This window comes from Triturus cristatus, chromosome 3_1, assembly GCF_964204655.1.
Source record: "Triturus cristatus chromosome 3_1, aTriCri1.1, whole genome shotgun sequence".
NCBI lineage: Eukaryota > Metazoa > Chordata > Amphibia > Caudata > Salamandridae > Triturus > Triturus cristatus.
In genome coordinates this window covers 852,812,380-852,837,813 of record NC_140583.1, presented here as the reverse complement: position 1 = coordinate 852,837,813, position 25,434 = coordinate 852,812,380, and the positions used below count along the sequence as shown (strand labels likewise).

General features: G+C 43.7%; 1 protein-coding gene across 1 annotated transcript in view; it reads right to left on the bottom strand.

The window, feature by feature from the left end:
* The window catches only part of LOC146861181 (dynein axonemal heavy chain 11-like), a 2,741,463-nt gene that overhangs the window by 2,069,382 nt on the left and 646,647 nt on the right, over window positions 1–25,434 (bottom strand). The window contains exons 20-21 of the mRNA XM_085646213.1: window positions 16,353–16,479; window positions 16,108–16,254 (exon numbers count right to left, since the gene is read on the bottom strand). Coding sequence (XP_085502339.1) covers window positions 16,108–16,254; window positions 16,353–16,479 — 274 coding nt within the window. The remainder of the gene's footprint in view (window positions 1–16,107; window positions 16,255–16,352; window positions 16,480–25,434) is intronic.

Here is a 25,434-nt window from a genome sequence, read left to right as displayed (position 1 = left end):
AATTAGCATTTAAAAATCCTTTGAAATTCACTGAAAAACCATAGGTTTCAGGGAAGTTATAGTTAGAAATTAGCATTTAAAATACCTTTGAAATTCAATGAAAAAAACATAGGTTTCAGGGACGGCATAGTTAGAAATTAGCATTTAAAAAACCTTAGAAATTCACTGTAATAACCACAGGTTTCAGGGACGTTATAGGTAGGTGGACATTTCACTCATTCAAAAGCAGATTATAGTTAGTTGAGCTAACTATAACTCATGCCCCCGCAATGCACTGCTAATGACATCACATATTACATCACTCACGACATGGTCAGTGACATCACTGCTGACATCACTGATGACATCTCAAATGACATCACTGATGACATCATCCATGTGATAATCTGATGCACCTTCTCACACCCTAATACAACCTTTAATACACCCACTCTAAATTCCAGACTGCCATTCTCAAAACAATAGACACTCCAACACCAATAACTACATACCCACTCACTGATTCTTAGATCTACACACACATCCACTCACTCACCCATACAGTCACTCATACATGCAGTCACTCATCAATACATCCACTATCATATGCACTCATATACCTATACAGTCACACACCGCCACTCACCTATAGAGTTACAAACACAGCTACTCAGTCATGCAAAGAATCAATCACACTCACATTTACTCACCTATACAGTTATACACACACCACCTCACTTATTATACAGATACTAACATATACTTACTGTCTTATATAATCACTGACACAAGCACACACTCATCCATACAGCCACTCTCACAATCACTCACTCTCACATATAGTAATTTATATAGTCCAACACTCACATATACTGTCTTTCACATATGTAGTTACTCACACATGTACCACTGAGACAGCCATTCACTCATCAACACACCCATACACACACTCAACCACCCATACACCCTTCACAGATGCACTCTTGAACCCCTACACCCAGTGTACAGAAACACACAGTCACTGGATGATGTCATCAGTGATATCATCAGTGAGGTCATTTGAGATGTCATCGGTGATGTCAATGACCATGTCATGAGTTATGTAATATGTGATGTCATCAGCAGTGCATTGCAGGGGCACGAGTTATAGTTAGCTCAACTAACTATAACCGCCGAATTTCTCTGGTTTAGTATGAGTGAAATATCCAACTAACTATAACGTCCCTGAAACCTGTGGTTTTTTCAGTGAATTTTGAAGGTTTTCAAAATGCTAATTTCTAACTATAACGTCCCTGAAACCTATGTTTTTTAGTGAATATCTATCCATCTATCTATCTATCTATCTATCTATCTATCTATCTATCTATCTATCTATCTATCTATCTATCTATCTATCTATCTATCTATCTATCTATCTATCTATCTATCTATCTATCTCTCTCTCTCTCTCTCTATATATATATATATATATATATATATATATATATATATATATATATATATATATATATATATATATATGGCCTTCAAGTGGTTTATTTTAGTTTTTGAGGTTTAATCTGCATTTGGTAGCACACTGCAATGTGACTATTCAGGCACTTTAGTAAGCAATATTAACGTAAATGATGAAAAATAACAGTTCATTTATTTTCACTAACCTGTCCCTCACAGAAGCAAGGCTCTGGAAAGTAAACAAATTCCTCTTCTCTGCTGTACATTCCAACTGCATATTGAACTTTCAACTCATCGTCTTCATATTTAAGGTCAGCAACATTATCGAACAACTTAAGTAAGTGTTGTGTGACCTGTACTTAGAACACTCGGATATGTTAGTACAAATGCTCACATTCTGCTTGACACACAATATTTTCCTTTTCAGAGGAGACCTGTTCTTGCAAAGACAAGGGACCGCGATGGGGTCTTCATTTGCTCCAACGTACGCCAATCTCCTCATGGCCGTATGGGAGACGGAGGTTTTAAAAGAAGAGAAAGCGAGGAACATAAGATCTTGGTCTAGATACATCGATGACCTTTTCATCATATGGGAAGGCGACAATGACGGCCTCACGAACTTCATTGACTCTCTCAATACTAATAAATATAAACTGACCTTCACCTCTACCATAAGTACCACCAACATTGTATTTTTGGATGTCGAAGTCTATATATCAAATGGCAAGATTTGCACCAAAATGCATAGGAAACCGACTGCCAGCAACAGCATTCTTCATGCTAACAGTGGACATCCAAAAAATCTCAAATGGAGCATCCCCTACGGGGAAATGTTAAGAGCAAAAAGAAATTGTTCAGAGCTCTCTGACCTTAACTTACAACTTCAAGAAATGAGTCAACGTTTCCTACAACGAGGATATCCTATGGAAGTCATCAGCACAGCTAAGAATAGAGTCAGCACAAAGAACCGATCTGATCTTCTTCAAACTAAGCTGGTGAAAGAAGTTGAAACAACCTCCAGGCTAATTGTTGATTTCAACAATCAAAGTGATGACCTACGTAAAATCGTACGAAAACATTGGGAAATATTGTTACTGGATGAAACTGTCAAAAAAATCTTATCGCTGAGACCCAAGATCACCTATAGGAAAACTGCGTCTCTGGGCGATTTATTGACACACAGTCACTTTGAGATTAAGCCAACAACTACAACATCCTGGTTGAACACCCCGGGTTTTTGGAAGTGCTCAAAGTGCAAAGCATGTGAACATGGGAAAAACACAACTTCATATCAACTACAAAACGGTCATGATGAACAAATCAAGGATCACATCACTTGTGAGTCTAAATTTGCAATTTACATCTTGGAATGTCCATGCAAAAAACTATATGTAGGGAGCACGATTAACAAACTCAAACTCCGCATCCTTCAACATCTCCGTGCCATTAAAAACAGAGATTTTTCCTACCCCATGGCCAAACATTTTTCTGAATTCCACTCTGGTGACAGCAATCTCTTAAAATATTTTGGTATCAAAATCATCAAACAGAAAGAGAGGGGTGGAAACAGAATCCTTGAGCTTGAGGAAATATGAATTTTATGATCAGTTATGTCCCCTATCTTAGACCCCAACGGCTCCATGTACATGCTACAAGTACATGTATGTTCCCTCCAGTTCCAGTTATGAAGACGCAAATACATGTGCGTCCACCGTCAACATGTCCTCTTTCAGATCCGCCATGAATGGGTCAGATATTCCATTCCTAAGTATGAAAGGCCACCGACTTTATGTGGTTCACTTTCCACATTTTACAGATTCAGGCGAGTAGGCCCTGAATTCTGCCATCAAGCCTTTTCCTGCCTTCTGCCTCTGAAAGCTCCAGTCCGAGCCCGCATCTGTATCCATGAACTTTGTCCTACTCCCTGCGCGGCTAACGATGCCTGATCCGGCCCGTTGCCTGCCAAAAACTGTATTTCACCTTCAAGATTATCTGCTCCGCTCCTCATCCGATGCATTCCTGTCTAGTAGTTTAGGTAAATATTCTTCCAGCTACCGAGCAAAGGGCCAGGCCTCACTGTCCTCACGCAAGTAATTCATAGCCCCTGTTACTATGGAAGATTCCTGCCCCCTCGCATCTCATGAAGACACTTAGACGCTTGTACACGCACTAACAGTCAGTATAGAATAGATTCCGTCCGAGAGGCCTTTCCTTTTGGATAATACAGTTCTTTAAACATAAGATATTAGATATGATTTGGGATTAGGTTGACATGACCCCTCAGACTTCTGTCTCCACATGTAGAGCTAAATGTCAAGTCCCCTTCACCCTCTAGTTGCACGTCAATCACACGTCATGCGGCTGCGCACGCATCTCTGCCAAGTATTTCTGCTGACATTGCAGGATTCTCTTATGGATCCACCCACTTGTGACATCATGTTTAATGACGTTTCTAGTTACGCCTATGTTTACGCCTATTTTCATTACGTATGTGTAGTATTATCTATATTATCAGCTGTTACGCCTCCTGCATCTGTCTTAATATAATGCTTTTCATATAAATATCTTTACTTGTCAATAATGCATTGCCTTCCCTTCCTGAACCCTCGTGGTGATGGAATTTGATGCCTATGGTTCGAACCATATTTCCTTTGTAGAGGAATAAAGCCTTTCAGAACCTCTAATACCACGGATTCTGCCTCTTATTTTTACTGAGTTATTCTTACTAGACTTTACTGCATGAAAAATAGTACAGGTAATTAAATATTTACCACATAAATTGGCGCCCGAACAGGGACACTTTCTCATCTCACGCGCCGGAGGTGCGTTGCAGGCCCGGTCCCCTGCCACAGCTGAACGGACAAAAACGCGTACCCGCAGGATTTCCTGTATCTCCCTCCGGCCAAGCGGGGGTGACTGAGGCTGCGATCAACACCCAGACGAGGCGGTGAGAAGTGCGAAGTATCCCGACCAGAGCCTAGCTGAGTGAGCAAGATCCGAGGTATACAGAGGCCCACCAGGTTCCGAAGTTCCGAGCCCAGTCGAGTCCAGTCCGGTCCAGTTCAGTTCAGTTCCGAGGCCTTCCGTTCCGTGCTACCCGGTGAGTACCATTGCCGGGGAGGCATTCAGACGTGCACATAGGTTGTGCCGGTCAAGACGGGTTTGGGTACACAAATCCGGTCTGCACTGTTTCAGCAGTGTATCTGTACTGTTTAGCAGTATATCTAGTATGTCTTGCATATAAATCAGTATTATCTAGTATTAGTATTATGTCAGTAACTAGTTTCCTATTAGTTATCATTGTTCGTTAACTGTTAAATGTTAAATGTTTCAATACGTTCTACATATTGTGGTGTGAATGATTGTTCATTATTGTGTTTATTGTATTAAGTGTGTTCAAGATTAAGTAATAAGGTCTAAAAATGCCGCTCTTCTCAAAATTAAGACAGATCAAAACCAGAAAAGGGGTACTCGAAGAAGCTGTTCCCATTCCACCTAGGGACACTCCAGGGTACTTTATGTATCATAAACATGGCCTAGATGCCGTATTATTTCTTGATTTATGGGTGGACTACACCAAAGATTTACCAGAAAGTCAGAGATGGCCCGCAGCTGGGACCTGGGATGCAGATTGCATCATGAGAGTAGAAGAAGTATTATGGAAAAATAAAGCCAGACAGTCACAGAAAGATGCCATTGAATTATGGCGCAAAGAATCATATAGACGTACAGAAAAAGCGCTCAGACAGGAAGAGAAAAGTAGGGAGAATTCAAATAAAGCCCGAGAAAATATATTAATCAAGGAAGGTACCCGAGTAAAAGCAGAACAAGTAGATAGACAACGAAACACTCTTATGAATGGTATGTATCCTCTTCTGGCCGAAGGGTTACCCCAGGCCACCCCGGAAATACCGAAAGACTTGACGCCTCCATTACTCCCGATAAAAGCCCATCCCAAAACAGCAAAAGACGTTTTCCTTTCTTCCTACTTAGATGATGTAGCTCCTGAATATGCTAATGCTCCGCCACACGCACCGCCCACCGATGGTGCTCAACGCCAAGATCATCCGTCTGTATCCCCGCAACGACAAACTCCTACGCACATTCCCGCAGGCCCATCTGTTTCTACCGCTTTTCCTACATCTACAGTTTCTATCTTACATCCAACAAATCCTTTCGTGCCTAGCACCTCAGACGGTGGGACAGGAGGTACGACAGAAATTTTTGCCACGCCACCCCGAGGAAATAAATTATCCCTTAGAGATTTAGCATACGAACGTACACCCCAACTAGCAACTTCCGACATGTTTAAAGAGCATCTAGTGGATTGTAGATATGATCCTGTGCCCGGTAGACGGGACGGTATGCTGCTATCATCACTACGTATACGACGAGCTTCAAGGTATTTAGCGACACTACCAGGAATGGTGGCACATTTAGATAATATATACCACTTTGTCCAATCAGGGTGAGGCCCTGAAAGTATTGACGAAGCCATGGAATACCAGAAAGTGGATGTACAGAGACAACTGTTACGCTTCTTCATAAACTGTGTGATCAGAAACCAAGACAGGCCTGAGGTAGAGCAGAAGGAAATACAAGTACTTACCAAATGGGGTCAGAATATATCAGAAGGGAAACACGATAAACAGACATGTATAGTAGTTATGTGCCGAAAGATCCGCAAAGAAGTAGAACGAATACATAAAGAAAGATTAGAGACAGACCAACATGAATCAGAGGGAGAGGAGGCCGAAGAATCAGAAATGCCCACAGGACACTTAGAGACAATGGCTTATGTAGGTAAAGGAAGATCTTTTAATAATACCAGATGCTTTAATGATCCGATACGTCCGATACGTCCAGAATGTAACAGAAATTTTCAAGCCCCTATGTTAAATACAAGGTCTCCTGAACACCTATTCCAGGCTGCTGATAAACTACTCCGAGACCGAAGGGGGTACCATATGCTCGATTCTATGGATGAACAAGAATTAGCCAGGTCAGCAGTACAATGGGCTGACAGTCCCGACAAATACAGTGAAGATGCACTAGCACACACGTTTCTGAACCTTACCCCATACGAACAGCGTGTAGCTGGTATATACATGATTCAACACCTCCTCATATTATATAAAAGCCAACACTCCGATCCAGGACCCTTACCTGACATATTGACTGAATTACTCACGAATAAATGGAGAGGGTCAGGTACTGATTTAATCAAAGAAATTCTAGAATTTCGAAACCAGTATATAGTTTTCGTATGCCCAGAACATGTTCCAGTTCCCACTATGGGAAGAAAAATGTATCACATAGATAGACAGAATCCCTTACGCGAAGTACACCCTATCAGAGGTGAAGATAATACCTTTAAACGCGTGTTTGTGTACACGCCTATAACTAAAATTGAATTATTAGAAATGAAGAAAGTAGTACCCAGCCATGACAAGGATCCAGCAGGTTTCCACCGTGAGATAAAGGACATGTTACTCATGGGAGAGTATACCTACCCCGACATTATGAAAATATTAAAAGTATTAATGCCTGCCGGTATTTACGAGAAACTCAAAGAAAAGGAATGGGAGGTAGGAGACCAAAATATAGAGTGGACAGCATTAGAAAACGAAGAAAAGGCCCGAGCTGCAGGATCAGGGCTTGGGGAAAAGACTACAGCACTACCAGGATTACTAGTGCAGGTACTGCCACGTTTATTAACTACGAAAAAGGAGGACTGGGGTGCAATCTCAGCCTGTAAACAAAAACAAGATGAAGACACTAGTGATTTCTATTCTCGATTTGAAAAATGTTTTGGTATAAATAGTGGCATAAAAGCAAGTAGCGAGTCATATCCACATCTGTTTGTGACAAAATTAGTTGAAAATTCCCTACCGCAAGTTAATAATAGAGTATTGAAATTTGAGAGTACCTGGCAAGGTAACACCCCGTCACAGATGTTACAGATGTTACAATATCACCACAATAGAATTAGAGAAGAACAAGAACATGAACAAAGACGTATGAAAGACACGAAAATGAAAATGCTTGTGGCTCAGTCAGTTCCAGCTGATGGTCATAAAAAGGGTGATTCCGCAGGTCCGGCGAAAGGGACATGCAACTATTGTAAACAACAAGGTCATTATATACACGATTGTGCAGTTCTGAAACATAATATCGCCACGGGTAAAACTCAGGAAAGACCACGTCCACCTAGACAGGATCAGAACCAACAACAAATCCCTCAGCATGCACAATCTAGGCCAGTTCCGCAACAGGCAGCTCCACAACAGACCGTAGCCACACCACAGCAGCAGCCTATTGCTGCAACACAAGCAACAACACAACAGATGTACCAGTATGCACAAACTGATTATCCCGATTATCAGCGATACACATGAAATAGCCTAGAGAGGGAAGTTGGCTTACCCCTTATTGAGGTTCCAGTAGATCAAGAGGGACCTTATGTACATAGTGAACTATTAGGGGAAGACAGAAAGTTTTTACTTGATACAGGGGCAAGCAGAACAACTATACGACGCAGTGAAGTTCCAGGGGCACCCCTCTCAGGCTCACAGAATATTTCCCTTGGATTCTCAGGAAAGACTATCATTAATGAAGTATCGCAACCCCTACCACTTACGGTTGGTCCATTGACACGAACTACAGATTTGTTGCTTACTAAATCATGTCCAGAAAACTTGTTAGGTATAAAAACATTGAAAGCTCTAGGAGCTATAATATGTTGTTCTCCGGACGGAGTACGATTATTTTTACGTGACTTCAAAGGTCACTACGTGTCCAGAGACATGGATCACCGGCTGCAGAATTTACCTACACATTTATGGGCACAAGGCCCCACTGATGTTGGTTGCATGAACATTACACCATATCGAGTCACACTAAAAACAGGAGTGGTACTACCACGAATGCGACAATACAAGTTACCACCCGATGCTGTTGTGGCTTTACTGCAAATCATTGACGAGCTCATTGGACAAGGAGTGGTTGAGGAAACCGACTCCAATGTATGTAATTCACCGATAATTCCGATTCTTAAAAGAACGGATCCAAAAGCATCACCAGTATATCGATTAGTTATTGATCTGCGCGAATTAAATAAATGTATTGTACCACAATACCCTGTGGTCCCAGATATCTCTTCATTATTAACAGCTATTGATTCAGAAGCAACGTTCTTTACTGTAATTGATCTCAAAAACGCTTTCTTTAGCGTCCCAATAGATCCGGAAAGTCAATATTTGTTCGGATTCAGTTTAAATGGGCGAAGTTTTAAATTCACACCCGCACCTCAAGGATTCACAGAAAGCCCCAGCATCTATAGCCAAGCACTGAAACGAGAACTTGACAGTATCCACATGCCAGTTAATACTGCCCTGCTTCAATATGTCGATGATCTGCTGATCACCGCCCGAAGCGAACCTGAATGTGAAAAAGCGTCACTGACGGTTTTACAATTTCTAGCCGAAAAGGGGCACAAGGTGTCCCCTTCTAAGCTGCAAGTCTGTGTCCAGCAAGTTGTTTACCTTGGGCACTTGCTGTCCAAGGAGGGAAGACAGCTTACACCCGACCGCATCCAGTTAATTGCTAACATGCCACCACCTAAGACACAAAAGGAGGTGCGGGCTTTTATAGGTCTCACTTCATACTGTAGGCAGTGGATCCCTCAATATGCATTTCTAGCAAAACCACTCATTCAGTTGACAACACAGGAGGCAGCCACATCGACTGTCCTCCCTTGGACTCAAGAACATACGCAAACCTTTGAAAGCCTAAAGAAAGCTTTATGCCAAGCACCTGTTTTAGCAACACCATGTTACAGTAAGCCTTTTACACTCTTTGTTACAGAACGCGAAGGTACTGCCTTGTCAGTACTCACTCAGGAACAAGCAGGATCACACAAACCATGTGCTTATTTTTCTAGTACATTAGATCCCGTAGCTCAGGCTCTTCCTGCGTGCCTGAAATCAGTGGCAGCAACAGCTTTGGCAATCAGACAAAGTGATGCCATAGTGTTAGGACATCAATTAACAGTACAAGTACCACACGCAGTAGAGGTTCTCTTGAACCGCACACAAACACAACACTTGACTATAGCAAGACTCACCGGTTATGAATTAACATTGTTTCAGCCACACATAGAAATCAGACGTTGTAATACATTAAATCCTGCCACACTTTTGCCAGTAAATGGAACAGATCCATTAGCACATGATTGTATTGAAGTCATTACCATCACGACGAAACCCAGACAAGACTTGACAGACATCCCCTTATCAGATCCGGACCTAACATTGTATGTAGATGGTTCATGTATGAGAACAAGTACAGGAGAGTTAGTGGCCGCTTACGCAGTCACAACAGACACTGAAGTCGTTGAAACAAATTGTATTAACACTTTGTCAGCTCAAGCAGCAGAGCTCATCGCTCTGACACAAGCCTGTATTCAAGCCACAAATAAGAAAGTCAACATATACACAGATTCACGTTACGCATTCGGAGTCGTCCATGACTTCGGCGTACTGTGGCGAGAGAGAGGTTATTTAACTTCTCACGGTACCCACATCCAACACGGACCCCTCATTCAAGCCCTATTAGACGCAATTCATCTACCTACTGCAATATCGATTATGAAATGCAAAGCTCATACAAAGGTTACCGACATCATTTCTCAGGGTAACGACCTAGCTGACAGAACAGCTAAACAGACTGCTCAGAACCAGACTCATACAACTGACACGACAAAGACAATAGTCCCGACACCAACACATTGCATGACAGTTAAGGATCCCGCCCTTGATGTAATTGACATACAGACACATGCTACACCAGAAGAAATAAAGAAATGGACTGAATTAGGAGGGATCCAAACGGATCAAGGATGGATGACGAAGGGAAAATCTATATGGTTTCTTCCCGATTCCATGGTTCAAGTCATCATTAACACAATACATAGTCCAGCACACCTAGGAGAAAAAGCTATGCTAGACAGCATTCAACACATTTGGTTCAACAAACACTTGCGAGCAGCAGCCAAACAGAAAGTACGTACCTGTATGATATGTTGTCAGTTTAATCAAGGTAAAAGCATTCCCTTAGAGCAGGGCGGATTTCAACCTCCCGAGCACGCTTTTGAAGTCCTCCAGATGGATTATATCCAGATGGAACGATGTCGAGGATTCAAATATGTTCTCGTAGTTGTTTGTGCTCTTTCCCGTTGGACAGAAGCCTACCCGGTTTCAGATTACACTGCCCCGACTACTGCCAAACAGTTAGTTCGAGAATTCTTCCCACGGTACGGTTTACCACGTGTTGTATACTCAGATAACGGCCAGCCATTCTCATCCGAACTGATGAAACACGTTTCACTTCTGTTAGGTTACCAATGGAAATTCCACTGTGTCCGACATCCCGAGGCAGCAGGTCTCGTGGAACGTCATAATCAAACTCTAAAAATTAGATTGTCCAAAATATGTAGAGAAAAAGGTGTCGATTGGAAAGTAGCCTTACCAGTTGCGCTCTTTTATATGAGAATGGTAGCACATTCTCGAACAGGGCTATCCCCGTATGAGGTGATCTTCGGTAGACCACCAAATATGTGGGGGACGCCTATACCTCGTAAAATCACTGATGTTGACTGTAATATGCTGACAGATTACCTGGCTTCCTTGATGTCTGCACTACAATCTTGTCGTTCACAGGTAGCTGCAGCTTTTCCCGATAACACTGAGGTGAAGCCCCATGACGTGGTTCCAGGTGACCTGGTTCTTGTGAGGAATTTTGACCGGAAGACCCAGCTGGAGCCCAGGTGGAAGTCGCCCAAACTCGTATTGCTGACTACAAGGACAGCCGTGAAGATTGAGGGACGTAAAGGGTGGTTGCACTCGAGCCATATCAAGAAATTTTATGGACTACCGTCCGATGTGAACACTCAGCCCTGTATTCCCTCACAGACAGACTCAAAGCTCGCCTTGGTTGAACAAACGAAAAACGAACTCTATAAACTGAAACTAAGGTCTAGCAAGTCAGACAATTTGATTGTTTAAGTCCTCTCCAAGGTGAATCGGTTGAATTTGTCTCTGACATGTATCCTCTGGACCGAAATAGAGAGAAAAATAGACAGATACAGCTTAAAAAACATGCGTACTGTAAATCGCTTCGTAGTCACTGCATAATGACATTATTAATTTTATTTTTTCTAAGTCTTCTGATCATCATTTCTAGTTTATTGCTACATATGTATTACCCTATTTCTAAGCGTGCTTACAATGCTACTGCTGAACATTCTTTTAGCGAATTACCTCCGCATGAGTTGTCTTATAGATTTGCGCTGCGCAACAACACTTTTATTAGTATGTTACATCATTCCCATCAGACCAGCAATGCTACCAATTGTTGGATATGTGGCCGACTCCCTCCCTATCAGAACTATAAGGGAGTTTTGCCTCTCTTTCCGTATCCGTTCACACACAATTGCTCCTGTGGAGCATGGTTTAGTTTGATTAATTCCCTAGATTCAAATTCCGTAGTTTATCAAGACACCTGGGTATGGGGAAACCTGAACCTAGTTTTGCTTAAAGTCTGCTACCCTAACAAGGAGGGACTTCCCAAAAGAACAGGAACTGATCTAGAAAATGAAGTATATGGATTAGGTAACTTTACACTTAACCTCATGATTCTGAATGTTGAATCCGAAGCTACACCAATCTTGCCCGCTATGTCAGTATTTCCAGTTAAAGGTGAATTATGTGTAAGAAAGAATGGTTCCATACACCTGGGCCATAGTAAATGTACCACTGTGATAAAATTCAGTGATCAAGGCAAGTCTACATTTAGAGCTTCTCGTCATTCCTACTTCATATGCGGCCAGACTGCATATATACGTTTACCTCTAGATTGGGATGGTACCTGTTACATAGCATTCCTTCTGCCACCTGTTTTCCTAGCCCCTCCTGACTATCACAGAAATACCCATTTAGTACACAATAGACAGCAGAGAGATCTCCCGATTGTCGATTACACTGAAACGGCATGGGAGCAATACACAGATTTCAATAAAGGTTTCTTTCCCTATATAGGTACAGTCACTAATAGTAAACTGATACGTAGATTAACTAGAACCCATGAAGCAGTAGTGAATGAGACTACTTCCGCCCTAGGCAACTTAACAGAGGAGCAGTCTGCGATGCGGATTGTTGTGCTTCAAAATCGTCTTGTCCTTGACGTCATTCTGGCCGATAGGGGCGGAGCTTGTAGGGTCATCGGATCAAGTTGCTGTGTTTTCATACCAGAAAACTCGCCGTCAGTATATAAAGCCATAACTCGCCTTCATAAGATTGTAAGCCAGATACACCAGAGTCCAGGCACCTGGACTTGGTCTGGTTGGTTCTGGAACGTGTTGTCAGCCTGGGGATGGAGGATTCTATCCTTCCTAGGTATTGGCTTTCTCATACTATTCAGTTGCTGCTTATGTCTACAATGTGGGCCAGCGATTTGTGGTCTGTGTGCCACATCGTGTATCCCGCCTTCAAGTTTTCGTTCAAGATCCCGGAAGAAGAAAGAAGAACAAATGATGCTATATGAACAGATTGATGGATTGATGAAGATCGATATCTCCTGAGGGTCCGTAGGGGACAAGGAGGAAATGAGGAAATATGAATTTTATGATCAGTTATGTCCCCTATCTTAGACCCCAACGGCTCCATGTACATGCTACAAGTACATGTATGTTCCCTCCAGTTCCAGTTATGAAGACGCAAATACATGTGCGTCCACCGTCAACATGTCCTCTTTCAGATCCGCCATGAATGGGTCAGATATTCCATTCCTAAGTATGAAAGGCCACCGACTTTATGTGGTTCACTTTCCACATTTTACAGATTCAGGCGAGTAGGCCCTGAATTCTGCCATCAAGCCTTTTCCTGCCTTCTGCCTCTGAAAGCTCCAGTCCGAGCCCGCATCTGTATCCATGAACTTTGTCCTACTCCCTGCGCGGCTAACGATGCCTGATCCGGCCCGTTGCCTGCCAAAAACTGTATTTCACCTTCAAGATTATCTGCTCCGCTCCTCATCCGATGCATTCCTGTCTAGTAGTTTAGGTAAATATTCTTCCAGCTACCGAGCAAAGGGCCAGGCCTCACTGTCCTCACGCAAGTAATTCATAGCCCCTGTTACTATGGAAGATTCCTGCCCCCTCGCATCTCATGAAGACACTTAGACGCTTGTACACGCACTAACAGTCAGTATAGAATAGATTCCGTCCGAGAGACCTTTCCTTTTGGATAATACAGTTCTTTAAACATAAGATATTAGATATGATTTGGGATTAGGTTGACATGACCCCTCAGACTTCTGTCTCCACATGTAGAGCTAAATGTCAAGTCCCCTTCACCCTCTAGTTGCACGTCAATCACACGTCATGCGGCTGCGCACGCATCTCTGCCAAGTATTTCTGCTGACATTGCAGGATTCTCTTATGGATCCACCCACTTGTGACATCATGTTTAATGACGTTTCTAGTTACGCCTATGTTTACGCCTATTTTCATTACGTATGTGTAGTATTATCTATATTATCAGCTGTTACGCCTCCTGCATCAGTCTTAATATAATGCTTTTCATATAAATATCTTTACTTGTCAATAATGCATTGCCTTCCCTTCCTGAACCCTCGTGGTGATGGAATTTGATGCCTATGGTTCGAACCATATTTCCTTTGTAGAGGAATAAAGCCTTTCAGAACCTCTAATACCACGGATTCTGCCTCTTATTTTTACTGAGTTATTCTTACTAGACTTTACCGCATGAAAAATAGTACAGGTAATTAAATATTTACCACAAGCTAAGAAGAGCGGAGTCAAAAACAATATTGTCAATTGGCACCGAGAAACCATGGGGTCACAATCTGGATGCTGAACTACATGTACACCTATAAATCATGGGAATTCTGAATTAAAAGAAGGACATGGACACTCCTCAAAATGATATAGTCTACTTAGCTCCAGTTAAATTCACTGGCTGATCTTTGATTTCTGTTACACATAACAGAAGACTGCACATTGCTGTACTCCTATCACTCCCTCTGTGACAGATCAATTTACAAAAACTTTTTGCAAAAGTTTTTTTAGTAGGTGGGAACGTATTGATTGAAGTAACTCCCACTGTTAACATCCTATTGTGCCGATTTTGACCATTTAGTACTTTACTAATACACGATTCAAACATACATATCTCTCTCTAAACAAGAATTACCATTTAAAAATATGATATCATATGTAGATATAATTAGAGAAATTTGTTGTAAAGATTGTACGTATGTATTGTTCACTTATAGGGTCGTGGCCAGTATCAATTGGATTTACTTTTTTCTGCAACTATATTCCCTCCCTTTTTCCCTCTTTTTTCTTCTTTCTTTGAAAAGATCAAGAAATCCAAAAAACTCTAAGAAACAAAAATCATTGCCGGTACTTTACCTTGATTTTTAGTTACCTAAAAAACCGATTGCAATTTACAAACACTTGTTCACTTCACAAACTGTTTGAAACTATGGATAAATTGTAGCAGCAAATAGAACAATTAATTGTTTACTTTAAAACGTTTTGTCGACCATGCCCAGTATGTCTTCACTGTCTACTCGTTAATTTGTATCAACACTTTAAATTGACACTCTGGGCCTCGAGACCCTATGGTCCAGTCGAAGGCCGAGTGCCGAAACGCGTAGACCGTCTTTTGCGTATGCCCTGTTCCATCTAAAATAAATACTACTGGAATGTGCTTTGTGGTGCTGTGATTCTTATCGACGACGTACCTTCAACACTTGGAGGAGAAGCGAGAGGAACTTTTATCGATATATATATATATATATATATATACTCTGCTTGAATGTGTTAGGGTTCTGTACTGTGCTGCCAGAGAAAATTAAATAAACTGACACAGATGCGTGTGGGCCTCCAAATGTTGGTGCTTCTTCTTTGTGGATTTATTACCGCCCCGCACTGGGTCGCGGAGAGCCCCCGCCGCGGAAGAGCGGGTCCGGTGTTGTTACTTCGAACAACACCAGTGGAGCAACGTGATGTTTCCCTGGATCGAGATCAGCACAGACATTTCCCGTAAGCATTTGAGCACCCCACTGTGGTGTTTTATTCATTTGAGGAGAAAAGAGCAGCATAAGCTACTACAGTTGGATTGTATTAAAACCACTACAAGTACCATGCTACATAGCGGTGACAACAGAAGGCGGGACTTCTAAATGCAGATAAAAAAATCATGGTGCTGCCTCTCCCTATTTGCCATTTCCCAAGAAGAAGGGCGCGGTGACGCCCGAAACGCGTTGGAACTACTATGGCTACTCTGCTTGAATGTGTTAGGGTTCTGTACTGTGCTGCCAGAGAAAATTAAATAAACTGACACGGATGCGTGTGGGCCTCCAAATGTTGGTGCTTCTTCTTTGTGGATATATATATATATATATATATATATATATATATATATATATATATATATATATATATATATATATATATGGCCTTCAAGTGGTTTATTTTATTTTTTGAGGTTTAATCTGCATTTGGTAGCACACTGCAATGTGACTATTCAGGCACTTTAGTAAACAATATTAACGTAAATGATGAAAAATAACAGTTCATTTATTTTCACTAACCTGTCCCTCACAGAAGCAAGGCTCTGGAAAGTAAACGAATTCCTCTTCTCTGCTGTACATTCCAACTGCATATTGAACTTTCAACTCATCGTCTTCAAATTTAAGGTCAGCAACATTATCGAACAACTTAAGTAAGTGTCGTGTGACCTGTTCATACAAATGAAATGATATGCAGATCTGTGGGTGATTTTAAACAAAAGCCAAAGTCAAAATGGCAATAGAAAAGAGCATTTTTAAAATCATACCTGCTGAGGCTGAGTTCCTTTTGAAATGATTTCCAGCAAATCCACTGCAGAGACAAAGTAAAATCTTGGAAATGTAAGCCTCTTGCCTTCCAAATAATCTGCTAAAGATTTCTCACAGAGTGTAAGTCTAAAATAAATACAAATAATACATTATGTCAGTAATGACAGCATCGTCTTGCTACACTACATGGTTAAATCCATATGCTAAAATTAATGAATGGCATTAGCTTGCTCTTTAGAGCTATCACTTTCTGAATGGAACATTAACAAATAACTCTCAAGACTTCGTGTGTGTAATAGATACCTTTGGAGCGGAAGTCAACACTTTTGATCCTAGATTGTGATGCATGTGTTGGTATTTAATGAGGTTATAAATATTACAGACTCATCCCGCAATGAACTTGCTAATTGCACTGAAGATCTGAACAACAGTCTACATTTTTTTTTTGTCAAACTCTCTTCATTGCATTTTAAACATAAAAACCATTCACGTTTCATACTTATAATGTGCTGTCCGACATTCTGAGTGGCCCCACCCAATCGCTTCAGAGAAGCACAACTTATGTTTAGTCCGAGGCTGTCATATGGTATGATTCCTGGAATACGTTTCTGATGCTATTCTGGACAGCCATTAGATTTGTACACGTATTGCTCAGCCTTGGCGCACCAGCTCATTCTACGACACTATTCAGTAACTGGGGGCGCCGACTCCGACTCCAATGCTGGCCGATGTCTCTTTTGGCTATGAGAAGGCCCGAAGCCATCAGTTGGCTGGGTTATCCGCGCCCACCCCAGTCATCCATCAACCCCAGCGGTATACTCCAAATGTTTTTTCACTTAATAGTTACTGTATATTTTCCCACTATTTGGCCACAGCACACTTGTACAGGAACTTCTTTACCTATCTCTTTATTTATAGCTATATGGAGCACAAAAGACTTTTAAGAAGACTCCTTTTCTGTGGGTGAGAGATCTTCTTTTTGTTAATTAATCGTCAGAAGGAATTTTGTGACCTCTCAAAATGTATCTAATAAATGTTCTGAATTAATCCCTAGAGACCGTTGTGCTTTTCACTATGTTTAACAGTCATTGATTTCTGAAGGACTATTCAAGTGTACATCAATCTCTCGACTCAGAACAGTTAGGAGGCGGTCCCTTCAAGGAACAGGAATCACTGCTGTGACGCCATAAATTGTATTCTACTCAGACCAGATGAGGAATACTTGATCCAATGCACCCTTCGTGATATCTCATGTGACTCTGCTATAATGCTTGACCCCACCTTAAATTTATCTGAAGCCCATGATATTTAAAATCCGATGCAAAGGCTGCAAACGCTCTATATGCAAGTTCAGTCACAGAGTATTCACAAGTTAGTGCTGCCTTATGTGCAACGTCGGACTGGCCATTTATTTAATTGAGCATTTCCCCGGAGGTCTGGCGCATTTGGAGGCCGGTTATTGGAGGCAGAGATACTGGCACCTCTGCTACTTTCTTCAGCTCCTCCAGGTTAATTTCAGCTGGCATAATGGTTTCTTTAGGAGAGATAGAGGAACACAAGAGAGAAAAGACAAAAGAAGAGAAATGAAAGAAGAGGAAAGAAGTAGGACTTCACCAGGGCTACTTTTGTTTCCCAGTTCAGCCTTATTTATGTAAAAAAATATGTTTCTAATGTTTCTATTACTTACCGGTAATCACATTACTCCTAGTCCTACTCTCGCTTCTCTCCATTACGCAATGAGGTAGACACACCCCCTACCAAAATGAAAATGCACCGCCCCCTCCACAATACCTGCACGTATCAAGCCACCGTGGACACAGTTAGCCAGGCCACCGGAAAGGAGGGCGGGCCGTAAAGGAGAGAAGCAAGAGTAGGACTAGGAGTAATGAGATTACCGGTAAGTAATAGAAACATTACCACCACGTCCCTCTCGCTTCTCTCCATTATGCAATAAGACATACCAAGCCAAGAAAAACCAGGCCAACTGTCCAAGCCCAGAACATCGGAACAAAATGCACCAAAGAAGGGCAAACAAAGAGGAAAGACAAGCAAGACACAGCACAAGAAAGAAGGCCCATAAAATAAGGAGCAGAGGACTCCCCAAGCCAGCAAGCTGACACAACAGGACAAAAAACAGCAGAGCCAGAAGGCGCAACCCCCCACAGACAAAAGACAAAAGGGGAACACCAGAGAGCTCGCCAAACTGGAGGGAAGCCCCAAGAGGGACACATCCACAGAGGGAAGGACCACCCCACAAAGAAACAGGAGACTAGACCGACCAACAGACCCCAGCAACTGGACCGCCAAGCCCAGAAAGGCGAGCCCGGGGCACCAGAGGCAGAGAAACAAAAAAGGGAACCACGAGCACCCCAAGCCCCCAACCAAGAGTCAATGCAGAGCAAAAGGACACCAGGCAGACCCCTAAAAGGCACTCGCACAGTAGAGGCGACCAAAGCCGAGAGACCAAGGCAGCGACAGTCACCCTGCCCCAACCACGAGACGCCAACCCTGGAAATGCCAGAGAAGGCACCAGGAGAAAACGCAACCACAGGGCCACAGAACCGGAGAATCCAGACCACCACCAGCTTCAACAACAGAGGAACTAAAGGAAGTGGACAGGAAGGAGGCCCCAGAAAGAAACGGACACCCAACCCACCGAATCAGGACCTCGGAACAAGGTCAACAGAGGAAAACCAGCAAGAGGCCCAGCAGGCCAAGAAAACCGCAGGGGAACCAACCCCAAAACGAAACCCCCCAACATCCCAAAACCGAACCAGGGAGCAGTGGAAGGAGGACCCCGAACAGTCACCAGGGCAACCCACACCCAGGCCCCACAGCAAACAGCCCAGAGCCCAAACGGCAGGAACTGGAAGGGCCCAGACAGAACAGCGAACCCCAAAGAAATGCAGACGATGCAGATAAACGGGGACGCCCAGGAATGCAACCCGCAAAAAAAAAGCAGGCAAGAACGCCCTAGAGCCAAAAGGCAAACACCCCACCGGGAGGCACCACATCAACCAACCAGCCACAGGACAGGCACACACTGGACAACCCAAGCCAGGAGCATATCCGGAGGGACCTGCCGCATGGCGGAAACCAGACGCCAACCCCATCTAGGCCGAAATGGCCCACAGAAGGAAGAGGTAAGGCGAACAGCACACTGGGAAAGCCAGGGGACCCAGGCAGGACAAGGGGCAGCCACAATAGCCCACAAGCAGCCAAAAGAACCCTGCAGTCCAGGACAGCAGAGGAGGCCGCCACCGGGGCCCCAAGGAGCGAAAGAAGCAGAGGCCACAAGAGGATCCAGAAAGGAACCAAGCAGAATGCACAGGGCCACAGCGCTGCCCCCAACCACCCAGAAACGGGAGAAGCAGGAGCCAGGGAACACCTCCCAACCACGGAATCGAAGAGGGCAAACCCAAACCGGACCACAGAAAGCCACAAACCACAGACCACAGGCCAGGAGAGCCAAGCCAACAGCCCCAGGCACACCCAGGCAGGCACTCAGCCAGGCATGAACCAGGCCAGGTCCAGCCTAACCCTTGGGAGAAGACGAGAACAGGCAACTCACGGCAGCAGGGCCACAGGAAGAGGAGGCAGCGAAGCCCACAGCACCCGGCAAGCCCAGACAGCCGCACCACCAGGATGCAACCAGGGCCGACAATGCTGAACGCCTGAGAACAAACGTGGGCAGGAACCACCAGGGCAAAAAGGCAGCCAGACACAGATGCCCCCAACCAGAAACGCAGATGCAACACCCTTGAAGACCAATGGACGGGACAACAGCACCCGGGAACCGGTACATGCCCCACCGGCACAACAAGGCAGGCAAGGCCAAAACCTGAGGCCAGCCAACAGACCAAAAAGCCACCATAAGTCAGCAAACCATCAGAACAGTAGGCAAAGAGTCCCAGTACAAGAAACAGCCAACAGGCGGAATCAAGATGGAACAACCAGTTAGGAAGAAGCAACCACGGTACCCCACCAACTAGCACACAGGGGAAGAAAAAGAGAAAAGACCACTGCCATATGCAAGGGGAGAAACGGCACACAGAGAATCCCCCAGAGCGATGAGCAACAGCCCAAACAGACACAGAAGCCGAAAACAGGGACCCCAGTAGGAGCTCACCCCAACCCAAAGGCACCCATCGCCACAGCCCACAGGAAGCTGAAAACAGATAAAGCACAGAAACTCAGGGGAAGGCCTGCCCAAAGGCCCACCCAGCATCCAAAACGTATGACAAGGAGCCGGGGGAAGCCCCCAAGCAAAAACAGCGCCAGGCCTGCAAGCACCGCAATGCAGACACATTGGGAGAACACAGGAAAACCCACAAGCAAAGGGAAAAGGACAGTCCACCTGTCAGGAAACAACCCAAAAACAACAAACAGTGCACCGCAATGCCAAAAACAAAAAAGGATGTCCAACCCAGGCGGATGGAGGGGCAAAGGGAAGGGAGCACTGCACCCACCATCAACAGACCCCCACCACAGAGGCCGAGAGGCCCATCACCAGAAACAGAAGGGCCAGCACACGTACTAAGGGGCCCAACAAGCCACCACGACAGCCAGAGCACTGATCCGAAGCGCAGTGACTACCCAGGGACAGCCGCAGCTGAAGGAGGCCCCAAAACCCATGGCCCAAGGCAGAGACGAACCTGCATGTGAAACAGAGCAACGCCAGACATAGGTAGACAGGACCACCAGGACAAAGGGAAGCCCCCGCAGCCAACACCAGAGGATAAGCCCCCACAAAGAAGGAAAGAGCCTAATCCCAGAAGAAAAGGTCAGGCGCACAGGGAAAGCCACAAAGACGACCCAGCAAGCCACAAGGCCCAAAGCAGCAAAGGAACACCACCCGAGAACAAAAGAGATCCAGGGAGGACCAGCCGCAGGCCCAGGCACCCACAGCCAGAGCCACAGACAAAGACCAAAGGCCAAGCAACCTGCGCAGGAGCAGGCCCGCACCAACCTCTGAGGCAGGACCGGGACCCCTTGCCCGAATGCCAAGACCAAGCAAGAGACAGGCGCCAGTCCCCCGGAGCCAGTGCAGTAGGCCCCATGGGGGCCCACACAGGAAGAAAAAGCACCACACCCAGTGGCCCAAGACCCCCAGAGGTGCACACAGGCTGCCGAAAGACACGCAGACAACACCCCACACAGGCCAGACAACCATACAAGCAGGAACAACCACCAGAGGTGCACAGCAGCCCAGGATGCTCAAAACAAACCACCAAAGCCTGCAGGACTGCAAACAGGAACTGAGAGGCGCAGAGCAACTCGACCAGGCCCACTGAGGCAAGCTGCATCTATTCTGCATGCACAGCAAAGCCGAGAGGCAGTAAAGCAAAAAACCAAACGCAGGCGACACCAGTGAAAAGCAGCAAAACCCCAGCCGCGGATGCCGAAGAGCCACAGACGGCCGAGGAAAGAAGACAAGCCCCACACCCACTCGGAAGACAGCACAGCAGGCCTCCAATATGGATGCACCTGCAGGAGGCAAGGAGGATAACCAGATGCCGCAGCACCGCAAGACGACACCCACACCCCCATCCACCAAACACAAAAACTGCACCCGCCTACACAGCAGGAAACAGCACCCCAGAGCGTGAGCAGCGAACACCTGAGGAACACAGAAATGAAGAAGCAGCCCACAGTCAGGCGCACAGCACCCCAACCGACCGACATGCAAACCGACCGGAGAGAGGCACCGCAAACCTCTGGCGGCGAAAAGCAGGCCTCGCAACAGGCCACGCCTACATGACCCGGGGCAAGCAATGCTGACTGCAGGCCAAGGCGAAAAACGGGTGGGCATCCAAACTAGCCCAAAACAGGCCCGGAAGGGAGTGCACAATAAATTGGACTGGCTACTCCGCACATGCCCCCAAACTGGCCGGAGGCCAGCCGCACAGACCTCCGGCCAGGCAAAAATACAACATGAGGGAGGCGCACCGAACCATGGCCCACAGGAAGCCCCATCAAACTTAACAAAAAACACCCCAGCACCACAGCCAGCAAGGCACCCCCCACTCACCTGAAGCGCACACAGACTCTGGCCTGGGACAGGGGTGAAAACGTGGTGGGACCCGCACCGCCAGCATGACAACCCAGCAAGCAGACTGACAGGGGCAGACCCGCCCACAAGACCAGCTTGGATACTCCATCAAATCCGAACACAGAAAGAAAAAGAAAACCAGGAAAATGAAACTCCACAGGAGCGAGCACACCGCACTCACCACCCAGTGTCTACAGACACAAAAGAACAGGTACGTACAGGTATTGTGGAGGGGCGGTGCATTTTTATTTTGGGAGTGGGTGTTTCTACGAGGCGCAGGGGCCTCATTGCGTGGAGGTAATAACAACAGTTGAAACTTGCTCATCTTTTACACAGAAGAGTTAGGAATGCAATATGTGCATCAATCAAAATTGTCTCCAACAAGCAATGATGTGTATGGTGGAAGCAATGTGCTCTAGTACGCAGATAATGACAGCAATACATTATATGTAAACCATCTTGCAATGGTATACTTGGCCAATTGAAAGTGCTGTCATCACCATTACATTTTTACCAAAGTGTCTTTCGAAAAAAGTTGCAAAATTGGTAAAGAAATACAGAGAACCTGGAGACACGACAAGAAGATATTTGAGCTTTATAGGTTACTGAAACTGACTGTGGCAATTTATACTTACATTACAAAACTATATTTCCAGAGTATATTACATAATCCCAAAGATTTCCAAAGAATGTATGCTACTCGTGTAAAAATACTTTTATGTTAAATATTTATTTAAATAATTTCTATATATTTTTTAAAAAGTAGAACCAAATAAAAAATGCTACTGCACTATTAACTTAATTTTGAATGAAATCTTTAATTTAAATATATTAAATTAAAAAATGTAATTTTTCTTAAGTTTAAATTAAAAAAATTAAAAAAAATCACACTGGTTAGACCTGTCACCCTTACGGCGGTCTTTCACCAAATCTTCTGCCTACTCGCTTCCTATTTTTTGCTGTATTTGTTTTTGTTGGCCTTAGGACTCTTTAACACTGCTAACCAGTGCTAAAGTGCTTGTGCTCACTCCCTGAAACATGTTAATACTGGCATTGACCTGATTGGTATATTTAATTTACTTATAAGGCCTTCATAAAGTGGCATACCATATACCCAGGGCTGGTAAATTAAATGCAACCAGTGGGCCTGCAGCACATATTTTGCCACCCTGTGACTTGGCAGCATAACTGTTTTGCCGGACCTAGCACACCCTTTTTAATTCATGTGTCACCCCAAGGTAGGCCATAAACAGTAGACAGGGCAGGGTTATTGAATTAAAAAAGTTAGACATGCATTTTTAAGTTTTACTTGTTCTTGTACCAAAAAACCCACAAACCTGTGAGTGCTACCTCTCCTATAGGTTACCTTATTACTTTTAATAAGTGATAACACTTGTTTGGGAGCAGGTAGAAATATCATGTTTGGTATTTAAGGAATTGGGATTAACAAAATCAGATACAAAAAGGGAGTGCTTAAGAAGTCCAAAGAAATTCATTTGAATGTTCAAAATTAAGTTGATGTTGAAACATTTCTTGACAGCCTTATCACATGGAAATGCAGTCCTTCTTAGATAAACCGGGAGCCATGAAATTGTGTTTCAATCAAAAATGTTCTTTTATTTATTCTTACAGTAATCATCCAGAATAAACCCAGCCAACACATTTTGTCCCCAAACATGGGACTTCATCAGGGTTTTATTCAGTTTATGCGATTAATCATCATCAATAGTATACGTCTAACTAAGGTCCTGTTTCCTTCTCTTCGCTGGGACCCAAAAATATTTCCAAGTACACCTTTAGTGATCTTCAGAAAAACCGTCATGGGTGTTCTGCAACTGATTATTTCTTTATTAGAACAAGCTGAAGACATGTAAAAAGCATAAAAGCAGTATCTGTCATGGCATAATTTTAGAAAACTTGGAGTTGGAAACTGGTCAAAGATATTCGTTGGCGGTCACATGAAGTGACTTGGATATTTAAGATGAGAACAATATATACTTGACGATATACTTGGAATTCTTTTTGGATCAACTTAATTTTGAACATTCAAATGAATTTCTTTGGACTTCTTAAGAATTCCCTTTATGTATATGATTTTGTTATAGGGCAGTGTTTCCCGAACTGTGGTCAGCGGACCCCCAGGAGTCCCTGACACATTCCTAGGGGGTCTGCAGACAGCAGTTTTGAAAGCACTGCAAAGTATCTTGTTTAATTAGCAGTTTTCAAAGAAAAATAAAAGGGTCAAGATAACACCAGTGATTAATGTCCCTGCTGGAGGGAGATGAGAGTTTTGTCCAGTGGCAGCTTTGACTTATCTAATGTAGCACAGAGGGTTAATATGCCTACTGCAAAGAACGTGTACCATGCATTTTAAAAAACAGTATTTTATATGCATAGGTCAGTGGGTTACTGCTTTTGTCAGAGAGATTCTTTTGTTACTGTGCTATTCATAAGTGACAATCGTAATCTAGCACAGTGACCTATAATCTGTCATCAAACAGCTGCTTGCAAACTGCAAGGTACAAGTTAGTGACTTATATTTTTTCCCCAGTCTTTCATTATCCTGATGCTGCTAAAAAGGTTTATTTGGGTGGAAATAAATTTGTATTGTTAAAGTCAATGCTAACCACTGTGTTATGTTCTCAATCCTGAGTTTGTGCTTCTCCAGACCAAGCACTCTTTAAAAATGCCTACCAGTATCAATGACATGTGAATTCTACACCTTGTAGTCCCCTTTGCCTTATGTAACATTTTCTATACACTGATTTACACGTATGATTCACTGTCTCTATATGTGTGTGATGTAAAGTGCTCTGACATCCTACAATGGTATGAGAGATGCTATAAAAAATTAAATACAGGTGACAGAGGGGCTATGGGGAGATGAGAAGTACTGTTAGAGGGTGATAGTGGGGGAATAATTGAAGACCCCCCAGAAAGATTGTCGTATTCTGGTGCATAGTCAGGTCTTCATCTACTATTCTTTAAAAGCTAATACAATTCAATATATAATGATACGTGTGTTGTAG